General features: G+C 44.3%; 1 protein-coding gene across 2 annotated transcripts; it reads left to right on the plus strand.

Annotated features, from left to right (window-relative positions):
- Positions 1–215: 215 nt before the first annotated feature.
- Positions 216–16,484, plus strand: LOC108151425 (protein FAM49B). 2 transcript variants are annotated; one of them, XM_017280015.2, is made up of 5 exons: positions 216–591; positions 1,538–1,828; positions 11,136–11,399; positions 14,759–15,021; positions 15,099–16,484. In XM_017280015.2, the coding sequence occupies exons 2-5, from the start codon at positions 1,646–1,648 to the stop codon at positions 15,361–15,363; spliced, it is 975 nt and encodes a 324-aa protein (XP_017135504.1). In that variant the 5' UTR covers positions 216–591; positions 1,538–1,645; the 3' UTR covers positions 15,364–16,484. The 2 variants fall into 2 exon arrangements, with proteins under 2 accessions (XP_017135504.1, XP_017135505.1); XM_017280016.2 differs by lacking the exons at positions 216–591; positions 1,538–1,828; positions 11,136–11,399 and adding exons at positions 13,911–14,143; positions 14,200–14,415; positions 14,471–14,522.
- Positions 16,485–16,561: the final 77 nt, after the last annotated feature.

Genomic DNA, 16,561 nt, shown 5'->3' on the forward strand with positions numbered 1-16,561 from the left:
AAAAAGCCAGTCAAGTAGAAAATTGATTCACTAATCGAATACAATTATGTGGGCATGGCTTAATGTTCTATCTAGCTAATAATATTCGACGGAATATCAAAAACGAGGAATATGTATGATGGAACTTGGATAATTCGTCAGTATATTCACGGTATATATTTAAAATGATACAGTATATTTTGGTACATTTCTGAGTGTCAGACGATATATTTTATCAATGGGTCTGCGGGCACACTGACGGTCACAAATTTTTTGGCCCGGGACAACAATTTTTTTTTTCTGAATTCAGAAAAGTCCGTTGATATCCACATTGTTTGCTGCGCGCGTTCGTCCAAGAATTAATAAATAAAATAGGTTCAATAAATATACGTTGGGTGCTCAAAAAAATTTGTCCATGCACAGAATAACAATTTAAGCAATTGATTTTGAAATTGTCGCGTCGTTGGCGCCGGGCTGTGTATCGTGTGTGTGTTTTTAAATATTTTTTTTAAATATACATTTTGTGAAAACATTGAAAATCCAACCATGCCATTGGCGCCGCTGCGCTAAAGTCTATCAAACACAGATTACGCGAAAAGGTGGTGCAAAAAGGTGATAAGCTGCTAAAAAAATTCCAATGCAGAAGAAACCCTCTGGGCATTGGGAAATATAAATAATAAAAAGAGTACAGATAAGCGCGCAAAATAGCAGAAAATGAAAAGAGAAATGACGGGCATCCAGCGCACCCCTTCCCTGCCCCCCGTTTGCCAGATAAGGCCTGCAGATAAACAAAAGCAGTGCACACACACACACACAAAAAGGAACAGTTTAATAACAAGAAACTTGCTCTTTTGTTGTTGTTTTATTTTCGCAATTAAAGTGTGAAGAGGGGTAGTGTCCGCGTATGTGTGTGTGTAAAATGTTTACTCGAGCTGCATGTGAAGGAAAATGGTATTTTCCTACTTAGCATGATGTGTGAAAAGTGTTGCTGTTCTTGTTGCTGTTGTTTACGCGTTTCCTGCGAACCCCACACACGCACACATACACACTTAAACAGCATGCTGGGGAGAGAGAGGGAGAGAAAGAGAGATACGGCAAACACATGGCCATGCTCAAGGTGTATTATTTATATAAGGTTGCCAGAGAGCGCTCCATAACATTTTTTGTTGTCAGTTAATGCCAAAAAATTGAGTGGAAAACAAGAAAATAGTCATCTTGAGAAAACAAGAATATCCCTCACCATATAAAAAATACACCCTGGATGCTCTGCTCTCTGCACCTCCCGCGGAGCATTTTCCGCTGCTGTGCTGGAGTCAAAAGAGAATTGATTGTCCCATTCCGAAGGGGGCGGGGGTTGTCAGGCATTTGTTTTTTTTGTGTGTGTTTCGTGCCTTTCCCACCCCTGTTGTCCGTTTCCTTTGTCCTCGACCAAGATGAAACAAGTTCTTGGATCCCCGTTCTCCCTTTTGCAGCTGCTGGGATCAGAGATGAAAGCCCTTTGCGACAACAGGTGCAACAGCTGCTAATGTGTTCTCCCTATCCTTCTCCCCATTTGCAGTTGCCTCGAGTGCTAATTAATAACCCAAAAATAATACAACAAATACCACAAGATCCATAACTTAATAAGTTTAATCAACACACACACACTCACACATCCACACAAAAAATGGGCAAACTGCTGAGCCTGCTGTCACGCGATGACTCCAATTGTTGCGCCGCCAAATCCTACGATGTCTTCCTGGACTTTGAGAACGCCGCGCCCACAGAGACAGAGCGCGAGGTGTACGATGAGGTGGAGCGTGTGCTCAAGGAATCGGAGGTGGTGCTGGAGGAAATACAGATCTATCGGGTGAGTGGAGTGTTGATATCTGGCTGTTTGCGTCATCTAGTTGAGCTCAGGGGTTTTTCCCCCCCCTCTAGACCAAACCACCAACCGGTTAGTGACAGTAATATTTTCTATGTAATTCTTCGACTATATATTGGGCTTAAGCGCCTAAGGAGACCCGTCTGAGCTGATAATTACAACTTGTTAAAAATAACAACAAATGGCACACAATCAAATGAGCGAAAACAAAATCAACAATAAACGAGCAACAAATTGAGCATTTAACCTTTGTCAGGGTGAAAGAGAGAGATAGGTAGAGCAAGAGAGACACGAGACGACACGACACGACTCGACACGACACACTCAACAGTTATGTATGTTATCTTTCACTTGCTCGCTCTCTTCTCTTCTGCTGGCTGCTGGTACTACGATTATCGTTTACACGATGCATTCGTCTTGCGAAAACGAACAAGAAGAACGGGAATTGGCCTGAGTATTTAACATTTGATATGGGCTCTTCATTTTTACCGTATTACCATATTTCTATTGCTCTCTCTCTCTTGACCTCTCTCCCTCTGCGATCGTGGATCGGTTACACGATGCACTCAAACGGAACAAATTTCTGGTTATTGAAGAGAAAATTAAAAATGCTTATCGCTTTAACAGATAACAATGTGGACGTACAGCAGTGGTCTGTACAATAATTTGACATGCATACATATTTGTACTATTCGAAATGCTTCCGTGTAAACGTGGTGTCTTTCTCTGTGGTTTCCCTCCTCTTTGGTTAGTTCGCTCTGACTCACACACGTGCCCGCATGATCAGTGGTGCGGCCAGTGAGAACTTCTTTCATTATCGCTCCACTGACGTCACTGACAAACTTTTGCCGTTGCTTTTCACACACTCTTTCTCTCTTGCATTCGTCTCTCACTCTTTTTTCGGGGAGAGAATTAGTCACAGCTCCACTCTCAACGCGTTTTTTCTGTTGACCTTTGCCTAAGCGCCTAGATTCGAGTTCGAAAATTCGACGCTTGTTTGTGTGCGAAATTATTAATTGGCTTTCAGACAGAACGAGACAGGGATACGTTCACAGATAGAGGGGCGTCGTATGAGAGGGATGGGCGACAGACGACAGACGGGAAACGGCAAACAAATGTCAGGCCCAAAAAGCTTTAATCAACGCAAATGAACTGGAAAATGTGTGCCAATGAGTTCATTTCCCTCGTGTGACCCACTCAAGCACCAACAAAGACGACCTCTGTGGCCATTTAACCCTTGCGCTGCACCGCACCGCACCGCATCGCATCGCACCACACCTTTGCCTTTATTCCTCTTTTTCAGAGTCGATCCCAACCGAAACCAACTACTTAAAATGCGCTTAATTTGTGGCCTGAATTTTAGTTTCATTGCAACTTTTTTGATCCCCCTCTTTAGCCACCAACCATCCTCCTCCTGAGTGGGTGGGTGGCTTTGGCATGGGGTGGAACTGGTTGCCAAGGCAAACAAACTGGTTATGGAGCAGGTGACCCCCTACTTACCCCCTCATACAACAGAAAGAGAAAAAAAAACACAGAACTTTGGCAATGCGCCAAAAGCTGGAAAAATGGAAAAAACTTGGTGTTCTCCTTTTTGCTGCTTCTGCCTCTCCGCTTCCTCCATGCCTCCATCTGCTTGCTATAAATAGAGTGAAAAATGCGACGAGAAAAAATCAGACGACTTTTTTTTGTTGTTGTTTATTTTGTTGCATTTGCTGCACCTCAACCAAAAGGCAACCAAAAACCAACAAAAAAATTAAATAAACTATCGTAAAATTTGCCAAAAGTGGCATTTATTTCTTTATAAAGCAGTGTGGCCCTGTTGTACTATAACTTTATAAATATTGACCACATTCCGGAGTTATTTTGATTATTTTATTAGAGGAAAGTGCGAGTACTAAGCTTAAGCATGGTCTCCCATGCGACAGCAAGAGAAAATATGAGAGAGAATAAAGAATAGAATCCCATACCACTTTCTTTCGACAGCCATAGGCATAGCTGCTGGCTTTTCTAGGTGATTTACCGGCACTTGTTAGTGTCTCTATTGTCAAATATTGGCCCAGACCAGATACCAGATATCGAATAAAAGGCGCCTCTTGTGTGTGCACTAAACAAACAACAACAGGGTCAACAAAGGGTCCCAAATACGAGTAACAAAAAGCAAAGCACACACACACCTGAACAATGACAAAACAACAATAAAAACATGAAAGGTATTATCATCATGTGGGTAGAAAAAGATGGATATAAAAGTTTATCGGAAATGTGGGCCAAACACCATTGAAATTTGATGAGCTACGCGAGTACGAGTACGAGTGTGTGGCACATGTATATATTATTTAATTATATGAATTAACCCATAAATATTGTGGTTTTTCATGCCATTGACAGCCTGGCGATATCTGTGGAACACATGCGAGTAATCCAATACGAAACCTTGAACTGCATTACACAGAAAAGCAGAAAAGCAGAAAAACAAAAGCACAAAAAAATGCGAAATGCTTAACAGAACGAACCACAGAACAGACTTTTGTGGTCTCGGGTAATCAGTATATATCTGAAGGGTAGATTTGCGTAATGTGTCATGGAATTACTAACAAATTGAGTCATTAAATAACAAACTGTTTTCAACTGCCCAGTTGGTGCTTTCTTTTAAGGTTTGCGATCAAACTTGGAAAGCACTTGCGAAATCTGTTATAAGCATCATGATTCCCTCCGTAAAATCCCCCCTTTTAAGCCTCCGATTAAACAAATTCCCACAGTTTATATTCCTGCTTCCACGCACAAAAAAGGGGGAGCCCTTAGCCCCAAAATTGATGTGCGAGCGACCCATTTAAAAGACTGCGTTCCGCTGCTCCACATACAAAAAGCGATTTATCGTCATCATATACGAGTATGCATAAATACATTTAAGTATTTAATGTCAGTTTTACAATGGAAGCAGACAGCAGAAGCAGAAGCAGACTGCAGCAGCAGCAATCACAATAATCACTGAAACCGAATGAGCAGTCATTAGACACATATGTATATATGTATACATATATATATTCTCGTACCTCTCTTCCAGTTTTCATTCCCTTTCCACGAACCACTTAAATGATGTGCGCGAATACTAAAACACAAAGCGGAGACCCAGGCAGAGGGAGAGGGAGAACTTCCGGCGTGTGGTGGTCACTCGGTTGGCCAGTCAATATAATTATTATAATGTGCGTGCCAGCGATCAGCATTTGAATATTATAACATAATGCCCCCCTCCGAGTATTCATAGGTACATACATATATGGCGATCCTATGAAAGTGTGCAACAGATCTAACCGCTTCATCAATTTCCGTTATGTAAAACTTCCATTTTGTAATGGAAGTAAACCACTCCCCTTCCCCCCTAGAGACCACATTTTATATCATATTTAGTAGATTTACTGCAGGTTTCACTTTCCTATCCGTCCGTTTTGATGGGGGGGCGGGGGGCCATTTGTTAATTGTTTATGGATTTTGGACCTATTTTCGTACCTATTTCCGACGCCATCAACTGGAAATTAATTACGCCAAAAATAGAGAAACCCAAACAACGTAAACACAGTTCCAAGTAAATAAATGGAATTTTTCAAACATTTCATTGCTTTCACAAATGTGTATTTAAGTTTCTTTTGCTCTCATTTTGAGTACTCGCACATTTGTGTGCCCCAACGTGGGTGGGGGATATGCAGATGTGACAACTAAAGTGGGGTTCAAGACTTCGAATGGGAAAAGGGGAAAAAGAGGGCTAGAACTTTATACCAAAATTTGCTATGTGGAGTTTTGGTGCATTATTTCTTAGTTCTTCAGTAGCCTTAAAATATTGCAACGCACTGTAGGCGGTGACACATTTTTGTGATTGTGTGATTTATTGAAATGACACTGAGAACAGAGTGTTGATTTGTTAACCAAATTTAATTCAATTGAATAAATCGCTGAGCATTTCTTTGTTGCACTCTCATATGCCATATGCACAAGGGTTAAACAATTTAAACGGCAAAACAACAACTTGGCAAGGGCAAAAGTTTAAGTACATCGTCCATCGTTGTCCAGTGTCTTTTACCTGCCTCTGCAGCAAATGCAGCATTCTAAATATTTCTCCATTCCCAAAAGCATCTTTAAAATTGTCAAATGTATAATTTACGACATCTGTGTGGCTGGGACTGGGGCTGAGACTGGGACTGGGGGCTGGGGGCTGGTTCTTCGCCCCCGGTGTCTGTTCTTGTCGTCTGTCTGGTGTCTGGGTCTCTAAGCAGCTTAGGAACTGCGTGGAAAGTGCAACAACAGCAAATAGCAAAGTGCAGCTGCTTTTACGGCAGGCAGGCGTCTGTGTGCAGAAAATTATTTTTGTTATTCTTTTACGAGCCAACTGTTTATGAGCACGGACGGACCTGTGTTTTGGTTTTGGTTTTTTGTTTAATATTTTTTGTGTGTAATTTGCACAAAATAAACAGTCCACAAATGTTTTATGTCCCACTGTTAACCCAATTCCCGAAAGCTGTTTTTGCATTTTACAACACTGCCTAGGTGCAGTGTGTAATCGATATGCAGATCCGATACCAATTCCTCCTCCGCCTCCCCCCCACCGCCATCTGCGGAATGGCAAATGTGATTTATGAGCCGCCTTAATTGAGAAAACAAGAGGGACAAGAGGAGAGAGAGTGACATGTGTAATATGGGAATGTGACAGCTGTCCTGCTCCTGCTCCCTCTCTGTCTCTCTCTCTCTCTCTTGGCTGCAGTGGCGGACATTGACATTTGTTTGGCTGCGACGGCGGCCCCACGCGGAATGCGTCAATCCCGGGCTCCAGGGCACACACACACGCACACACACACACACACACAATGCTTCGTGTTGTGTGAGCGCTTCCGATAAGCGGCTGTCGATAATTGGAGTGCAATCATTTGCCATATCGAATGTTTCGTTGCTCTCTCTTTCTATCACTCTCCCCTTCTCTGTCCCCGTCAGGATTGCTGGCGACATTGATAATTTCACATGTTTATCTAATCTTTATTGCGTTCGCTGGTGTTTTTATGGCTTGTATACCCTTCCAGTGATGGGGATACTATAAATATTGCACAAGAGATTGAAAATCTGTTCTACTGTAACTATTAGCCTTAGTGTTAACATCTTTCTATCTTTCAATACTATCCCAATCGTATAAATATCAGACTATGAGCCTTCGAAACGATCCATTTGTTAGGGTATCTGGCTTTTCGGTCAACGAATTGCTTTTGTTCCCGTTCTCTGATTATCTTGATAAATTACATACGGACTGTGGCGCTCGTGACACCGAAAAGCCGCCTCATACCGTGTGGCCATGGCCCTTGAGAAAATTAAGCCATTCTCTCACATTGTTATGGCTTATTTTCGAGTTGAAATAAATGTTAATTGAATTTCCAACTCACGCACCGCACCATTTGCGGTTGATTTACATGCCCCATACATATGTATGGATTTTTGTTGGTACAATCTCCAGTGATTGTGGTAGTCCTTTGTTCGCACTTACTGTGCTGTGGTATGGGATGGTAATGATTCACTTCCATCTAGAGCTGATGCGTAGGCCCTGGGCCCTCATTGAATGACCAAATCTGTTGCAACAATTGTTTTTTTTTTTTTCAGCTGAAAGCACGGATGCATCTGTCTATTTTTATTGCATTGCATCAAGTGGTAATTGATCTTCTAATTGGTGTACAATGATGCCACAGCATCATCAATAGTTTAGCCATAAAATCACCTCACTCCCTATCTCTCTATCACGCTATAAAGCTTATTTCTGTATCTGCCGGCAGTCAACGATCGGCGGTCGGCGGTCGGTGGTCGGGGGGTCTGTGTTGTGACTCACTAAAGCCATGGCTGTTCAGTCTCTCTCTCTTTCTTTCTCTTTCAGACTTGGGAGTCAGCGGTTTCCACAGAGAGCACAGTGGAGACTTTTGCAATACACATGTTGCTATCGTTGATAGCAAACTTTGAAACGAAACGGGAGTACAAAGAACATTCTGAGTGGGTCCAGGCGGTGGGAGAGGGGGGGGGGGGGGAACTCTCTTGTCCATTGAATAATTAAGAAGTCAGTCCCGTCAGCGGAAGGAGACGAAAGATATCAAAACATAAGCACAAGTTTACATGCATACATAATTGAGTAATGGGGCAATACAATTTTGGGGTATTCCGCACTCGGAAATACCCCTTGCAACATCAACACAAGAAGGTGACAGATCTGGCTATATTTGTATATATATTTCAAAATATACTGCATGTGGCCTAGCGATATACAACCCATACAACCCCCGCACTCCACGGCTATAGGGTATGCGAATTATGAAATATTTATGATTATGTACTCGGGCCCGGGGTGGCGCTATGTGAAAATTGTAAGCTGCACCCCGGCTGTAGTCATCATCATCATCATCATCATCGTTGTCGTTGTCGTTGTCGTTTCGCTTGTTGTTGTGTCATCCAAGGCGTCCGGGTGTCTGTGGGAGCTGTCACCCGTCACTCGATCGGGCACTCGTGCGTTGTCGCTTTTGGGGTCTCAAAGCCAACAAACTATCGCTTTGTGTGCAGATTCTTTCTCTCTCTCTCTCTTTGCGCCTGTCTCCATTTCTGGATTTCTGCATTTCCGCACTTCCGCATTGCTGCCTCTAATTTCATTTTCAATTAAAAACACTTCCATTCTGTGGCAGATGCAACACTCACAGCCAGAAGTTAATTAACTATTCAACTAGATGTAAGCGGTCGTAAGCTGCTGCTGCTGCTGCTGTGGCTCCTCCATGGATGGAAACCCATTTTTTTGCTCTGCGTTTTTCTCTTGAATAAATGAAACGCTGACTGATTGCGCTTTTATGCTGAAATGTTGCTACTCTACTGATCATCATGATGATGATGATGATGATGATGATGAGTAATCAGTGGAGAAATGAGGGGAGACCTGGAGTGAAGTTTTGGAGCTGCAAACAGGGGCAAGCCGCAGCTGGGGTGGGTGTCTGTTAATTAAAACCAAAACTAGAAACAGTTACAAAACGAAACAGTTACAGCTCTTCTTTCTCATGCAACCATGAAAGAGTCATGCAAGTTCAAGTTTGTTGTGGTTTCTTATCCGCTGCTCAGAGCTCTTGTTTGGATGGTAAATGCTTAAACAGACAGCACGTGTACGCGGACAAATGGAGCACAGCCAAGTTGTTTGCGGGACGGATGCTTGGATGGTTAGTGGATGCGCAGCGTTGATGAATCAACAAACAATTGCTGGAGCGAGAGAGGAAGAGGGGATAAGGATGAGGTGGAGGAGGAGGATGGGTTTCCTGTGACAAAACGCAGCACCACCTACGCCCTTTGTTTTTTTAGCTCTTCAGCACAAAATGAGCGAAAAGAAACAAAGACGAAAGCTTTAAGAGGGAACCGAAGCCTTGACTACTCTTCCACATGGACTTGTCTTTTAAAGGGTTGCACTCGCTCTGAACGTGGACCCTTCTACGACTAGCACTTGGCCATATGTAGGCCCTCCCGCCTCCTACCCTCTCGCTTTGCGAAATCTCTGCCTGAAATCTCTGTGGCATGGAATGCTGGTAAACAACGGGGCGCCCACACGGACATGCCAGCTCCCAGAGCAGCTTCCGTTGCTTGCTCGCCTCCTCCTCTCAAGGGTCCTTACAGAGTCGCTGGCGTAAACGAGACAATGCCAGTAAATGCCGAGGGGGGGGAGGGAGGGAGGACCGAATGCCGACGCCGAGTCAACGACAGCAGCACCCCACCTCACACCTCGCGCCGCTCTAGCCATCGACTTGTGTTGCCTTCTGTCGGTTTGTTTACTTTTTTGTGGGCGTTAAACATTCTGGACTGCCTCAAGTGCAAGCAGCAGCAGCAGCCGGAGGAGGACCGACCAAGGACATGACTTGACTTACAGACAGGTGTAAATTATGTAGAGTGAAAAGAGATGCCAGCACACAGAAGGCATTGCGAATGCATTGCAATGGACAGACGGTTGCATTTTTATTATGATTACTATGTAAAGGAATAGCTGCCAAAGGAAACGGGTGTCTGAGTGTGTGTGTGTGTGTGTGTGTGTGGCCCTCCCTGTATCTGATGTCTGAGGTGTGTTTGCTCTTGTTGATATGCGCAGCGATTTAATTATAAACACACAACACGTGCTGCCCCATTACATTAGCACCAGCAGTGGAGAAGTGGAGAAGGTGCCAAGAAGGAGGGGAAAGAAAGGTGGAAACGAGTAGAGGTGTGTGCAAACCGAAAATAACCGCACGCCCAACCCGCTCATTCACTCGAAACACCTCTTTCTATGGCTCTCGTGCTGGCTCTATCTCTTCCGCAGAGCGTGGAGCTTGGAGCTTGGGGCTTGGGGCTTGAACTTGCCAGCCCACTGAGCTGTGCGTAATTCGCATGTTTTCTTTTTTTTGTAATCACAGAGTTGAGGTTATTTCTATATATAATCCCCCCCTTTAATATACATATGCCAATATGGGGTTAGACATGGGGTCAATCGGTTAGACACGCAACCACAACAGCCCAGTGGGCGGTGGGGGAGGGGGGAGCAGCATGTGGTTCCACCAAAAATGGAATGGAATTAAATGGAAGTTGGCAGGGGCCAAAGCCAGGCGAATCAACGCTTAGATTAGTGTCGTTTGCCAACACTGTTCTAGTTTGCAGGAAACTTTAAAGCTGCCTTTAATTTTTGATTACTTTTCGCACGACACTCTAGGCCGGCAAACGGGATAGCCATCTCCAGATCAAATGATGAATTCGTTACAGTTATAATTGCCACTTGAAATGTATTTGAAAAACGTACAATATGTTCGAAGCGAAGACAGGCAGCAATTGAAATAATCAACGCCATTTCGCAGCTCTGCTGATTGCATGGCGCACATGAAAAGTGAACTCCACTCCACTGCACTCCCCATCCCCATCCCCATCCGAGTCCCAGTCAGAGTCCGAGTCCGAGAGTGGCATGCAATGACCGTTGTTCGTTAGATTTTGTGGTGTGCTTTTCCTTTATTTTAGTAGATCATAAAGCATCGATAAAAATCGCTGCTTTGCGCTGCGTCGGTCAATGGTCGGGCCACATCGTTACTGTTGCATGTGGCATAGAAATAAAAGCACAGGCCCCCCCCCTCTCTTGTAATAAAATAAATGCATAAAATGTGGTCAGCTCTGGCGAAAAATGAACCAAGAAATGCCTTTACAAAACCCCTATTAATTGCTCGCATGCCAAACACACATTATTGACGGAGTTTTCTTCTGTTTCTCTCTCCCTCTCCCTCTCTGTTTACAGGGTGCCGGCAAGGAAATCCGCGAAGCCATAGCCGATCCCTCGCCCGAGGTGACGGGCAAAGCCTGGTCCGCCGTACTGCCGCTGGTCACCAAACTGAAACGCTGCTACGAGCACTCCATGGAGCTGGACAAGATTGTGCCGAAGCTGCTGGGCCAACTGGTCGGCGGCAAGTTGAATCCAACGCAGCATTTGGAGACACAGCAGGCCCTGGTCAAGCAGCTGGCCGAGATTTTAGAATTCGTATTGAAATTCGATGAGTACAAGGTGAGTGAGGTGCCGCACGGCACGGCCTGGTGCAGTGTGGGTCGAGGGTTTGGGTGTTTACATGTCGGTTCATATTTGGAAGAGCCAGCACGCCCACGGGACTCGAGGCATGGCGCGTGGGTCAGACCAGCATTGAATGTTGTCTTCTTTGGCGTCTGTTTGTTGTGTGTGTTTGTTTGCCGTCTGTATCTATGTATCTGTCTGCTGCTTGGCCACCTTTTGTGGGGGCTGTCTGTCGACAGGCAAAGACTAACGAAGCCAAACCAAGTCTCCGCCAGCTGATGGCGCGCGTGGTTGCATTTTTAATTGACTGACTGACTGACTGATATGTGTACCCGGCACTCGAAGAGTGTACAGGGTATATGGGATTCGTAACAAACGTAAACGGAATGCCGGGTCCTCCAATGGTTCAATGAGCCACATCTGCATATCCCTTCGTATGGAGAACCCAAACACCCAATCGCTGTGTATAATCCAAAGATTAAAGCTGCCTGTAGAGTATCTCCTAGTCGCAATACCCCCTGGTCTCAGCGACGAGCAGCGCGTGCTGCCGCTCATTGAGTAAAAATCTACAGTGAAACATCAGCAACATTGACACGCACGCCAACGAAATGGCCAACAGCCAATGGCCGGATGGAAACCACACAGTGCTGGCCATAAGTATGTCGATATGCAAACTAATCGCTGGAGACTGGGTTAAATCCAAGCCATGTACAAGCTGCAGACCGGCCACACTTTCTGTGCGGCTTTTATTCTCCGGTGGTGCCAAACAAAATCGATTCATTTAATGGAAAATCTCTGTGAGTCGCCGCATTTCCCATGGCTTGTTTCCGCTTGTGCAAAACTTTTCCTCAAATCGATTTGGATGTGGATGTGGATGGGGAGGGGGACGGAGAGAGGGACCCGCAAAGTCATTCTCCTTGTCGGAGTCGTAGTCGTCGGCTTGTTCCCTCTGATGTCTACCACTTTTCTGGCTCTTGATGGGAAGCGATGATGTTGCTGATGATGATGATGCTGTTGATGATGTTAAATGCTGCAAACTGCACGTTCATTGTGTGGCCAAAGTGTCAGATGCACTTGAACACAGATACTCGACTGCAAAAGTGTGTGTATATAGCTCAAACGTGCCTTCTAACTAACAGCTACTTCCGTTTCTCTATAGAAACCCATTGTCTCTGGCGACTCTGCGGCTCTAGGGCTCTGTTCTCCGGTTTTCATTGTCTCCCGTGCAGCGGCAAAGTATGCTGCAATATTTATTGACTTCACTTGTAACTGGCTTCATTTTAATGACATGCTTTATTGGAGTCATTCGACCAAACAAACAGGAGAGGGGCAGTCGTTGGCCTACGACAGAAGCATCGAGGGAATGTTGCACACAGCAGGACTGAAGCCACTCTTTGGGCTTCCTGGAGCGAACTTCTGTGGCCTGTCGGAGAGATCGCCGATCGGTCGGCAGTCGGTTAGTCAGCCAAGTCCTTTTGGCCAAAGGACTACCAATTTCCGGAGTATTTGACAGAAAAGGGAATACAAAATTTGATGGGATTTATTATATGCCATAAAACTAGATAACTAGATAGTCCCAGCACTCATTTGTCATCGAAGTTTTCGCCCGTGCTGTAGACCGGCTGCAGGCGCTGCGGATATTTGCGGAGGTAATTGGAAAAGTGCTCCGCATATGTCGACTCAAAATTACGTCGACGCCAGGGCTGTGCTGGCTCAAAGTAGTTCTGATTGTCATTGTGCTTGTAGTTGTAGTTATAGTTGTTTCCGGCCAAAGAGCGACTGCCGCCAATGTGGACCACTTGCTCCTCCTCGCGGCGGGCTTCGCTGGAGTCCAACTCGGGGCTAAACTGGGGCTTATACTCCGGCTGGATCCTTGGCTGAACTGGAGGCTGGATCCTTGGCTGAACTGTAGGCTGGATCCTTGGCTGAATTGGAGGCTCCTGTTGCTGGTAGTAGACATAGCCAGGCACATTGTTGTAGTTGTGATTGACTGCACGTGTCGGCGGTGGCGGTACCTCTAGTTCCTTCCTCTGCCTCTCGGGATTGTTGTAGCGCCAATTGGGAAATTGTGTGTACTGTCGCCCGGGGTAATCCTCTCCGTAATAGCCGTTGATGGTGACATAACGTTGCTGCTCCAGTTGTTCCTGTCCCAGATTGCTGTTCGCGCTATATAGATTGTCATTGACTACAATGGGAGCTCCAGACCACAGAGATTGCACTGCTGCTGCTGGGACGGCGGGATATTGTTGGGCGTAGTTCAGCTGCTGGGGAGTTGCATAAGCATTTTCCTGCTGTTGTTGTGGTTGTTGTTGTGGTGGCAGATTGTAGCCATAAGCCTGACTGCTGCTGCCATAAGGTGATGCATATTGACTTGTTACACAGATTGCATTTATCATCAGTAGAAGCGATGCAGATAGGTGCTGTGAAAATCATTAAACGATTAATCATCTATATATATATATAGTCTGACTATTTTTGTTATGCCGGACTATACTATTGGAAATATTCAGTCTCGGTTCAGATTTGTTCGAAACAACACCTAAATTTTCCGTCTGTTTAGTATACAATATTTGTTGTTTTATTTTCTCAACCCGGGGGAAAATGTAACAAAAGAATGTGTGTATATTGTAAGCACTCACCCAGCGGATGATGCTGCTGCTGCTGCTGCTGCTGCTGTGGCTGTGGATCTGTCCTGGTCGCCGCATCATTTGTGACTGTTCAGAACGATTTATGCTAATAACGTATTTATATAAAGTTTCGCCATATAGTATACAAAACTAATGCATGTTTCGAGCAGCGCCTCTGTCAAGGTGACTGGATGGATGAGCAACGCCACAACAGCCAGCCCAGGCAGCGACTTGACTCAGAAATTCGTGGCATGGCGGCGGCTCGGCTCTCTGAAGTTATTTTCTCACGCACGGCTCGCAATATGCAGCCCTGACAACTTAAGTGTTTTTGGGCCTGGCTGTGGAATCGGGGAAAACTACGGAGTCGCCAAGTGCCCGGACAACGGGTAAATTGAGGTGTCACGTACAGCAATTAGATTTTAAAGTCTCAACCGTAATTAGAGGCAAACAAGGACAAGTGCTGGAAAACGTTTCATCGCAACGCAGACACTGGGCAAGTGCTTCAAAACTCGGGGCCGCAGTCCCATCGAAGACGGAAAGCCGACTGCTATGACACATTTATTTAAATTTAAAATTTAGAATCTGGTTTTTTCTTGGGGAACTTTGTATTTACTTATCCATTTTACCCATTTTCCTGTAAACACATTTAATAAAACCACCCCAATCGGATTACGTCTCATCTGTACTGAGTTTAAAGAAATTTTTTGCTTTCCGTGATCCTATTTACAGATGAAAACACCCGCCATACAGAATGATTTCAGCTACTACAGACGCATCGTGAGCCGCCAGCGGGTGGACTCCACGGAGAACATGATGGTCAGCACGGAGCTGGCCAATCGCATGTCCCTCTTCTATGCCCATGCCACGCCCATGCTCAAGGTGCTGAGCGAGGCGACATCGAAGTTTGTTAACGACAATGCCGACGATGTGCAAAACACAACGGAAACGCTGGGCACCATGGCCAAGGTGTGCCTCAGAATGCTGGAGAATCCGTAAGTATCACATCACATCACGAATTGGTTTCTGCTTGCTGCAATTTCGAAACTAATGCCATTTGTATTTGCTGTAGGAAACTGCTGCAACAGATCGAGCGGGAAGATACGAAAATGCTGGTGCTGCGTGTGATGGTTGGCCTGGTCATACTCTACGATCACGTGCATCCAGTTGGGGCATTCGTGCGCGGCGCCCACGTGGATGTGAAGGGCTGTGTGCGACTGCTGCAGGCCCAGCCAGCCATCAAGGCGGAGCCACTGCTCAATGCCCTGCGCTACACGACGAAGCATCTGAACGAGGAGAACACGCCGAAGAACATACGCAATATGCTGGCTGCATAATATCGGCGGGGGGGATAGGATAGATGCAGAGAGAAAGAGTTCATTAACGTTAATTTGTATTTTTATTTGTATTTGTATTTGTATTGATTTAAATGGTTTTATTTATGTAATTACACTAGGCTTCTGTATTATTTGTAAAGATTGTGTGTGCGATGCGAGTGTTGTGCAACCAGGAGGCAGCCTCTAGTTTTATTATTATTATTATTTTTTTTTTTAATTATGTATGCATTTCAAGCACGTGTATTTTTTCCGTATTGTAATCTGTGTTTCGTAATGCTTTAGCGTGCCTCCCGCAACGTGACGACGACGGACTCGGACGTAAATATCAGCAGCAGCAGCATCAGCAGCAGCAACAAAAACAACAACAACAACAACAACAATATTTAGTTAATAATCTAGCACTAATGTTAAGCAATGAAGAGCCGCGAACCCTATTAACCTAACGACAAATTAGCGCAAAGTTTAAACCGATGTATGGTATGAGATAAATCCTAAATTTCACTACAAAAGAAAGCAGAGATTATATAAATATAAAAGGGAAAGAAGGAAATCTTTTAAATCAAATCTAGAGTATTTTTTTTGTGCATGATGTACGAGCGAGAGATAAAAAGGTTAGATACGATACGAGTAGATGTGCGAAGCGAGAGAGTAGAACCAAGTGTAAAGATACAAATAATTCATAAATTAATTGATTACTATTCTAAACATAATGAATGCCTACCAAAACTGAACCACACAAGCAGAAAGCAGATGCATTTATATACCGAGTATTTCCACGCCGTCAACTTTGATAAACTTACTATTTAAAAAAAAAAAACAAAAAACAAAAAAAAAAACAAATCTACAAATTACAAATTCATGATACAATGATAGAGACAAAAGCTGCGCAATAATAATACTTTTTAAGATTTACAAAATAGACATAAACGAAATGAATGAAATGGCAAAACTTAACGCATACAATTTGTACCAAAAAAGAATGAGCAAATCACACAAAACTAAAAAATATAAACTAAATAAAGATAAAAGATTTATATATGTATGCGATAAGGGCAGAACGAAAGTGAAAAGAACTATAGAGAATGCTGAATCAAAATAAATATCACGCAAGATCAACCAGACGACGAAGGATTGTTTTCTTCACTTTCTCCCCTTTCTCTCAGTCCCAGTATAACATTCAAAACTCGGATCATGTGTA

The sequence above is a fragment of the Drosophila miranda genome, chromosome XR, assembly GCF_003369915.1.
Source record: "Drosophila miranda strain MSH22 chromosome XR, D.miranda_PacBio2.1, whole genome shotgun sequence".
Classification (NCBI taxonomy): Eukaryota; Metazoa; Arthropoda; class Insecta; order Diptera; family Drosophilidae; genus Drosophila; species Drosophila miranda.